The sequence below is a fragment of the Sparus aurata genome, chromosome 21 (assembly GCF_900880675.1).
Source record: "Sparus aurata chromosome 21, fSpaAur1.1, whole genome shotgun sequence".
NCBI lineage: Eukaryota > Metazoa > Chordata > Actinopteri > Spariformes > Sparidae > Sparus > Sparus aurata.
Window position 1 is genome coordinate 23828413 of NC_044207.1, and position 10072 is coordinate 23838484.

Here is a 10072-nt window from a genome sequence, read left to right on the forward strand (position 1 = left end):
CAGGAGGAAAAGCACAGGTGTTGCTAACAAACTTGACGATGGCTCCGTTCTTTTTCAAGTGTCCTACTTAGTCGTGACAGTGTGACAGTGAGACAGTGAGCCGGCGTGCACAATAGCAGGACCTTGGAACTGAAGCAGCTAAATTGAATCCAGCCATCATTGATTTTATTAATTACACCTGTGCTTTCCCCCCACTGTGACTCGTCAAAATGTCTTCCGTGACAAAGCCCTGTGGTAACATTTTCTAATTATTCTCACCAGAACGCGGCGGAGGGAATATTTAATTGTGTCTTTGTGAAATAGCTGATGTTAGAAGGTTTTTTGACATAACCTGCGGGGAAAGTCATAAAGAAAAAGGTTGCGCAACACAGCTTCCTCCCTTTTCAGCACTTCAGTTCTTCTGCCGTTTTATCAAAAAGTCAGCAGGGTCAAGACAGCGCGCAGTGGCCAGTTTTTGAACATGGGAAATTGCCCAATATAATCCAGGTCAAGGGTTGTCAGCGAATCTGTGGGCAAGTAGAGTGCCAGTGTTTATATATATATATGTATATATATGTATATATATATATCAACTTCTTTCACGTCAGTGTACTTTGTTTCTGTAAAGTTAAACCATTTCAGTGTGCGCCGTGTCCTTTAAGCGTTTTGTCTGCACAGAAAGGAAACGGTATCCTCAGTTTCAAACCGTTTGACCTTCACTCTTCTTCCTACAGATCCGCTCACCGTCACAGCCCCGGAGAGCCATAACAGCTAACATTTAGCTAATCACCGCCTCTACACACAGAACAGCAATGTATTGAACAGTATGGAAGCGTAGACATCATCATTAAATCCACTCAAACTGAAAAGAAGAGGCACTTAACTGGCCGGCAGTAAAGAATATGGAAATGAAGCTTTCATTATTATGTTACACTTTGGAAACGGCCATTTTTATTGCTGCTGGAGGGCGATCTATTCTCCCTGCTCACTGACCTCAGCCGGTGTTCATGTCCAACACAATGTCAGTTTGATGATGTAATAACGGAGGGAAAACCCTGGTGTCCGTGGTGCGATGTGCGGTCATTATCCCATTCTCTCTCTCTCTCTCTCTTTTTTTTTATTTCCTCCCCTTGTTTCTGTATGAGTGCGAGAGGAACGCTGGTAATAAAATGTGACGAGATGGTAATAGTGGTAGTATAATAGGACAAGAGTGCAATAGTGTGTCAAAATGCATTTTTAATCGCTGCAGTTTGGAATAGAGCAGTCTGATCCCATAAAACTGTTGGAAGAAGAAACTGAGGAAAAAATTATGGGTGTGAGATTAATTGCTGATAATACAGTGATATTATACAATGGGAATTAGAGATGACTGAGTGTTAAACACAGTTTTATTACAACAATTGCTTTCCCCCCGTCACCCTAAGTGCCTTTGGGTTGTAACATAGATCGTATCTACTTTCCATTGACGTGTTACAGCAGATATAGTTTCCCTGCTCCCCCAGATTTCTACTTCCTGCACCTTATCAGCAAAGGCTCGTGGATTTTTCTATTTTGTCTTTGCATATTGCGCCCCCCCCCCCCCGGGTTCAGAAAAAGTGCACACGTGATGCTTCTGTTGGAGGTGAAGCAGGAGAAAAGGGGGGGGCTCTTTTCCGAATGCGCGCTTGTTGTAATCTGATCGGGAAGGCAGTCCCAATCGTTCAGGTCAGTGTGGGGCCTTATCGCCTCTCTAGCATTCAAACGAGCCTCGTATCTGCTACCTTGGAGATAAAGAGCAAAAGCCTCCTATCTCACAAAGTACCGATGTGTGGCATTTGGAGGCGGTGCCGGTGGCGACAGTGTCCGACGCTCTCGACACCACCAATCATCCACATGCGCATGAACAGCTGACAAACACGCCTGACATACGGCGCTTATAAGGAGTCGAATCTTAACCTCCAAAGATGCAGGTTCCAACAAACTGTTTTTCACAGCATAAAGGTGTACGCATGGGTGGCAGGTAGAATGTCATAAAAATCAACACATATCCATTAATTTCCATCTTGGAAGAGAGGATCTTCCTCTCCTGCTCTACTTGAGGTTGCTTCCTTTTCCTCCAGTCAGATTTTTATTTTTTCTCTGTCAGGTCTTTCCAGGTTGTAAACCCTTTTGAGAAAAATTGGTGATTTATTATTTTGTACACACAAATCATTATGTGAAGTAGACAAGTCGCCATCATCACCCCTGGAAGATGGAAGATGGACGTTGCATCAAACTGCAGATGTTAACCATCAAGATTTGGGACGACAACGATGTGACGTGCGTCGTTTCTCCACAGGTCTCGATAACATCCAGAGGATCGCTGGCCAGGGCCGGTACGAGCTGAGGATCGACATGAAGGACGGGCAGGAGTCGGTCTACGCCAATTATGACAAATTCTCCATTGGAGACGCGAGAAACCTCTACAAGCTCAGGATAGGAGAGTACAACGGCACCGCTGGTACGTACGCGGCTCATTGCTCAGCCTTTTTACGCGGCTCTTTGGATGGCAGCCTTGTGATGAACCCACTAACTGTACATAAGTGGTCAGTGAGGACACGGAAAGCTTTTTCACTACATTAACATGCTTTGATGTCAAAATACCACATTATATGATATACTGTAATATGATAATAATATATGTGCGCTCTCTCATCCCTCCTCTGCCATCTGCCATTTCTTGCTCCTCCATCTTTTCTTCTCCCTGATGCCTGAAACCCGCCTCAGCACTCCTCCACACTTCCACTCTTGTCCTCACTCTTTATGTATCTCTCAGTCTGTCAACATGACCATATGCCAGAATTACCCATCATCCCCTCATGTTTATAATTATACCTCTCTTTGCCTAAATAAATTCAGAGAGCCCTGCAGCCAGACTTTTTTTTTTCCACTCCCTCCCTGTCATGTCTCTCCATCTCCCTCCCGCCTGCCTTGTCGTTTATGTTCCCCTCATCGCGCCGTTATTCACAGCAGCCATATGCCAACGCTGGTTATTTAAGGTTCTCCATCTCTCTCTCTCTCTCTCTCTCTCGCCTCTGATCCCAGGTGACTCTCTGAGCTACCACCAGGGCCGGCCCTTCTCTACGAAAGACAGAGACAACGACATCGCTGTCACTAACTGTGCCTTGTCCTACAAAGGAGCCTGGTGGTACAAGAACTGCCACCGGGCCAACCTCAACGGCAAATACGGCGAGTCCAGACACAGTCAGGTGAGTCATCTAATAAGTGCCGGTTATATCAGAGAGTGAAACCTAGAGAGATAGAAGGAAAAAAGAACACTTAATGCTTAAGACTTACTTAAGACTGTCACTTAATTACCAGTGAAAAGACTGCCCCAGAACTCCAGAGGCCACAGCAGCTCCAAACTTATTATTAATCATTAATTTATGCTAATAAAATTGAAATTTGTTTGGGAATATGCAACACACAAGCACAATATCATTGCCTCGAGGTGGGTAAACTGTATTACCTGAACTTGTTGTCCCTGGGTTGATGTCCTTCTTTGCAAGTCTAAATCTGCATGTAAAAAATAATGCAAATTGCATATGAACATATGTGAAAACATTAGTAAGTGGAGACTTTTGTATGGTAATAAGCCAGAAAACATTCAAGTCACAAGTGAACTTGTGATTTTCAAATGTGAAAAGAAACGTGCTCAAATGTTGCATGTTCCAAAAATAATTTGTGGTGAATCTAATTATCACCTACGAAATCTGAGACCAGGTTGTTTTTTAGGATAGAAAACCTTTAGTCAAAGCATAGAGAGCCGTCACCCTGATACAGACGGAGTTGTCCACATGATTAGAACATTTTATTCTGAAAATTCAACAGCAATGTTTCTTTTGGTGCAACTACTTCTTTGGTAGAAAAGAGTTCCAATGAGAGACTTCAGAAATGTACAGGAGCAGTACTATTCTCTAAACAGATTTAGTCAACAACTTTATTGAAGGAATAACATTTCGTGGCCTGTGCGTGCCTTAATTCCACACCGGGCACGTCTCTGTTGCCTTCTTCTCTGCGGGGCTGAGCGCAGAGCTGGGACGCTGCTGAAACGTGCTCCCGAGCAGACGGTGGAAACACAAGCATTGACTAAAACAGCCGAAATCTGCTTCGCGGACCGCATCGCGGCCTTAACGCGGCGGAGACGGGCCCGGTGGAATCGTGGGGTCAGAGTCTCTGCTGAAGCTCGTTTAACTTCTAACTTCATCTGAGCTCCAATGAGATTTTCTGACACACATTTTAAGTGGTGTTTTTGGAAATCCATGTTGATTTATTTGTCATTTGGGCACCTCAGATGACCCATTCTCCTCGCTGGTGCTGGTGTGCCAACAGAAAGCTCAGATTTCCAACACCACCACTTTTTTCTTTTGGCATTTTGGTCCACCAACTCTTTAACTCAATATCGCGGCGTTGGCATTTCGGCATCCGAAAAAAAAATCACACAAACTGTCCTGATTATGCCGATGTGATTAACGGTTTGAATTTCTCATTTTGAAAGGCTAATAATTTGTAAATTAAATGACATGAAAGTTCCCGCAGACATCCGTCTTCACACTTATTACACTGATTGGCCTGATGGAGGAGCTGTAATGAAAGGTCAGAAAACAGGCTGCTGCGCCACTTGTTGAATTTTAATGAAACTGGGAGAGATGATGCATCTTAAAACTGATTGATCAGAAGTGTTTGTATCATCTTTTGGGACTGAGACGGTCTCAGGAGGAGTTTATTTATCCAAATACTCCTACTCGTGAGTTCATTATCAAATTACAGAAATAAGTGGAAGGAAAAACACCAGAGTTTTATTTGAACATGAAGCGAGCGCACATGTTTTTTTTTTTTTTTTTTTTTGCTTACTACTAAACATGAGGTGGGGTGTGAGTGTCGAGGGGTTGTCTGCTGACGAGTGTGTGATGTGCTCTCTCTCTCTCAGCTTGATGCTGAAATGGCTCGAGAAAGAGAGTGAGGTGTTGTGCGAAGCTGTGATTAGGGCTGAACTACAAAGACTGTGGAGCGTCGCCGCTTCTCTCGCTGCGCTCTGCACCTTTCTCTTTGTTGCTTTGACGACATGAAATGAGACCAGGTGGGAGCAGAGATGGACAGGCATAAAGACACGCGGGGAGAAATTGCCTTTCAGAGCTAAAGCTGCAAATGGGAGGGTTTTGGCGGTGAGGAGGATTAGCGGGGCGAGAGTGAGACTGTAATTGCACTAGATTTGTAATTTTGCGAGCTCTTATAACCAGGATTTTTTTCTCCCTTTCCTGCTTTTAATGCACTTTACTGCATATATATATATGTATACCATTTCCATCTGCAGCCTCTCCTTCTATTTATCTGTCATTTCTCTCAATCTGCCTCTGAACTCACTCTTTCGCTCTTACAGGGTATTAACTGGTACCACTGGAAAGGCCACGAGTTCTCCATCCCCTTCGTGGAGATGAAGATGAGGCCGTTCAACTTCCGTAGCATCAGCAGCAAGAGGAGGCGGTCCGCCCCTGTATAAACAAGCCGCCGCCGCCACCCGACCCAGACCGGTGGATGAAGGGAGTTTGGACGGTGTTTACTTGGATGAGTTTCTGCTATTTGTGTGCCTCGCTGATTAGCGCTGAATTAGCGAGGAAAAAGGGGGAGGGGGGTTATGACAAAAAAAAAAAGCTACTAATATTTTATTAATATTCAGTTGTAAAATGATAAAACACATTATTAATATACTACCAACAATCAGACACTGTTATAACCACGGATGCGATCATAAAATAGCAGACAGGCTGAAGCGACGTCCGAGCTCCGTTCATCTCCTCTCCAGCCCAGCTTTAGCTGTCTTTCCCTGCTGTACTTCTACCCAGATGATAGAGGACACTGTATGTAATTTATGAAATACTTTGAATGACAATGGTTTTATTTGCTATATAAAAAAAAAAGAAACAGAAAGGCAAACCAAGGAGCTTCTTTTCTCTTTTAAGTGTGTGATTTGCCTTTCCCTGGGATGCGAGGAAATGTGCTGAGTAACGCCCTCGGGGAGCGCGAGAGCTAGCGTTATTTTAACCGTTTAAACAAAATTAATAACACTTTTAACGAAAAAATAATGTATATGCCCTTAAAAAAACCTTAACTGTAAGATATATATATTTTTATAACTGATATTGTGACAAAAAGTCCATCTTAATATGATTTGAAGCCTTGGTTTAAATCTGAAAAACGTGACGACAAACACTCGACTCGAGAGACTAAATTAACATCCGGAATCATCGTTCACAAAGCGGCAGTGCACCAGCAACAGCTTCATCAGCATCCGTTTTATTTATTTTTTATTTCTCTCTGTCTGTTACTGTTCAATTACAATATCCTTTTATGTTAATCATAAAAGCGGAAACAAAAGTCAACCTTAAACTTTACGATTATCGGTAGCCACACTGAGGCCGTATTTGCACTACGAGTGGGAACACAGCAAAGCTATTGTTGAATCAAACCGTTTCTTTTAGTTCTCGGGCATTCAATATTATTTCCTGGACTTTACTTTCAGAAAATTACAGACGTTTTTAATATCTGTTTCAGTGCAGCTTCTTAGATGCTGCGATTGCTTGCAGAGATGGTGCTGATAGATGTAACATTTTAACCAAAGATTCTGCATAATGAAACGACTCGGCCTGCTGTTTGGAAAGACGCCAGTCAGCTCTGTCACCAAAGTCACTGAAGCAGCTTCCTCCTACATTAATAGATTCTCACTTTTCAGGGAGTGTTATGTTAATCACGTCCCCCTGGCATTATTTTATGCAATGTGAACACTAAATTCTATGCAAAAAGAAAAAAAACGTCAGGGTGGGCATAGTGCAGATTTTTCTTCTTTTTTTTTTTTAAGCCTGGCCTTCTCCCCCGCTGCTAGCTGAAATGAACTTAACAAAGAAAGCAGAACAGTAGGTGGAGTGGAGCCAAGTCTTTCTTCTGTGCCCTTCCTTTTTACTCGCTTCGCTTTTTAAGCTCCCCCGTGAAACAACAAAATCAGCAAACATGGCAGAGAATGTATTCTTTTTAGTAGAGCGGGGCATAATCTGCAGCGTGCCCACCGAGCATTTTGTTCTATTCAGTGTTCACACTGTTGCACAAAGCGTTCAATGCCAATGCGTTTAAAGGGTTTTTTTTGGGGGGTTTTTCTGGAAATGTTTTTTTTGGTTTCCTTTTTTTTTTTTTTTTTTTTTTCTCGACTCGTCTGTTGGAGGGGAAATCATCTCTGCGGAGTTTGAAGACAAAAAAAAAAACTGGCTAACTCTTCTCTCCGGCTTCATACTATCGATTAAAAGATAAATAAAACTACATTTATTGTCCAACGCAAGCCTTTTTGTGAAAATCGACGTCGCCATCGCTGCAAGCAACATGGTCTCACATATATTCAATGATCCAAAATGTTAACAGGAAATCTCATTGTTATGTTTCTTGGATTCTGTTGATCTCGTTGAAGCAAACCAGAGAAAATCTGGCTTGTATCATGTGACTGTGTATATTCTTTTTTTGCGTTTTAGTCCTTTTTTAGACTTGAGAACAATGGTGACTCTCCCCTCTATACACTACTACTAATATACTCATGTAGATATAGAGTTGAAGATTAATGTGACTTTTGATGTGTTCCCCCTTTAGATGCAAACTAATTCAGAAGCGTCGCCCATTTAACCGCTGTGTTTTTTTTGAACCGTTGTGTCGTGTTGAGGGACGGATGCATGAAATTGCAATCAAGAAGCCTGATAGTGAATAACAAATGTCATAACAAATGTGTGTTTATCGTTTGAGTTGTTGTGACACATTTCTTCGCTCATCTGGGGGGGGGGAGGCGCACTTGTAACGGTTTGTTGTAAGATATTTGACATTATCGGGCCTCTGAGCTGTCGTGGAAACAGTAAAGTTAAATCAACAAAAAGAAAACGTACAAATATGATTCATAACAAACCGTTTCAACACGTGACCTTTCCCCGGGGTCTGATTTATGTTCGGGTGTCAAAGTGAACGTTTCAGAGCCCCTCATGCAATCCATCTCCTGTAGTGATTTATGGTAGCGTAGGGAAGTTCTCCGTGTACTTATTTCATTAACTACTTAGATGAAGTTTGCCTCGGTGCATTTTTCTTTCGTGCGAGGAACAAAGGTCACGAAGCTTTTTTTGCAGAAAAGGAAAAGAATGTTATTTGTATTGTTGGGGTGGGGGGGGATTTATTTCTCTCATGGCAAAACTATGAGGTGCTCTTAGAACTTTGAAGGTGAACGCTGGTATATATTTAAGCTTATTGTGCATATTTTCTTTTTTTCAACCGTCCTTCATTTATTCAAGCTTTTTCTGTCAATCAATAAGAAAAACAAAAAGCCTCCGTCCTGCCCTTTTCATTTCAGGATAATCATAATATTTTTCCTTTTTGCATTTGCGAGTGAATCTATTGCTTAAGACAAACACGACGTTGAATTCAACTGTGTAATTAGAGGCTTAGTAATATTACTCTTTCTTTGAGAGCTCTCAGGATGACAGATGTTTCTGAATTCGAGCAAATGCAGCCCTCTTGTGATGAAAGGACACACGACAAAAGCGGACGCGTTGTTTTCTTCATATTCTGGATAATTTGATGTCGCTCCAACCAGCGTCAAATAAGATGAACTGGTTTGTTTTCCTTGTTGCGAGGCGACTGATGAAGTACTTTTCTCTTTTAATCTTTGGAGGGGATGTTAAGTCGGCACTTTGTTTGCATTGTGTGTTTCTCATCATGTGAAATGTCGACTCTTCGTCCTGCTGCATAACATCAAAAGAGCGTCTCCTCCATTATTTAAACTAAAAGCTCAGTCTCGGTCACTGGAATTCACTCAGACTGCATCGCTGTTTGTTTCTCCTGAGCTTCTCTTTATTTATTTCTCTATTTATTTTCCAATTATCCTGTAAAAAATTCACCATTAAATAATGACAGAGGGGTCCTCTATGCTATCATAGAGAAAAATGCTTTATTTCATTGGTTTTTCTTTTTACGAGTGAGTTAACTGATTAAACCACCGTATCTGGTGGTGATTTGTTAAATAAGCCAGATACTGTAACTGCATTGATTTGAAATCTTGCCATGAAAAATGTAAATGTTGACAAAAATGTGATCTTGACTGTTTGAAAAGCTCATATATGCTGAAACTAAGGATTTATTGTTGGATAACCTTGGATATTACTGTCAAATTTAGCTCTAGTTTGACTTAAACATGTACTATATAGTTCCTTTTTTAATACATTTTCTACATATTAATAAAACAAATAGTCTGATCCGCTGTATTTTCTCTTTCTTGATGTGTTGCGGTGAACTGTTCATATCCACGTGCTACATCTTTGCTTGAACAAACCCCTCGTTCAATTTGCTCATTTCTGGAGTCGAGTTTTCGTATGAAATGTGGAGCTGCGGCCGCTGTAACTACTCCCCCTTTTTAGGAAATAATGAAGTACCGAGCGCAGACCGACTCCATGTCATAAACTTTTCAAAGTGTCTTCACCTCTAATTGGAGGCCATTAAAAAGCCGAAGTGAGGCCAGCAGCAGTTAGAAGTGAACAGTGAAAGGTGCCGTTCTGAAGGTCTGCCAGTGTGGGTTTGGCTCCAAAACCTCTAATTTCAGCTCACATGCAGAGACATGACAGACCTGCATGGACCTGATACACACCGGAGGACCTGCAATACAACATGTCAGCAAAACATTCATTTGACATTAAAAAATAAATACTTGAATCGTCTCCAGAGGTGCGGTTGAAGAGAATTCAGACCACCAGCATTCATAAAAAACATAAAAAGATTCATTTTAATTCATAAAAATAAAATTCATTGACTGCCTTCAGTTTAAAGGAGTAGTTCACCCTTTTTGGAGATAAGCTTATGTACTGTTAAAGGGGCAATATGTAAAAATTTGAGTTGAAAACAATCAGTAGTAGCAGTAATTACATTGTGATTTACTGTGCCTGTTACTGTTCCTGATCCAAAGCCCGTGTGTTAACGGTATGAAGACTAAAACTCTGAATCCGAACCACTAGCTGCACTGCTCAATGAGCTAACTAGCTAAAAGGAAGCTACAGTTAAGAGC

At 41.7% G+C, this 10072-nt stretch overlaps 1 protein-coding gene across 6 annotated transcripts in view; it reads left to right on the top strand.

Moving 5' to 3' along the window:
• tnr (tenascin R (restrictin, janusin)) overlaps positions 1-9269 on the top strand; it is a 180751-nt gene extending 171482 nt beyond the window's left edge. For all 6 annotated transcript variants that reach the window (XM_030403216.1, XM_030403212.1, XM_030403211.1 and 3 more), the window contains 3 exons: positions 2297-2458; positions 3043-3206; positions 5378-9269. In XM_030403216.1, the coding sequence (XP_030259076.1) occupies positions 2297-2458; positions 3043-3206; positions 5378-5497 (446 nt within the window). In that variant the 3' untranslated portion in view covers positions 5498-9269. The remainder of the gene's footprint in view (positions 1-2296; positions 2459-3042; positions 3207-5377) is intronic.
• Positions 9270-10072: the final 803 nt, after the last annotated feature.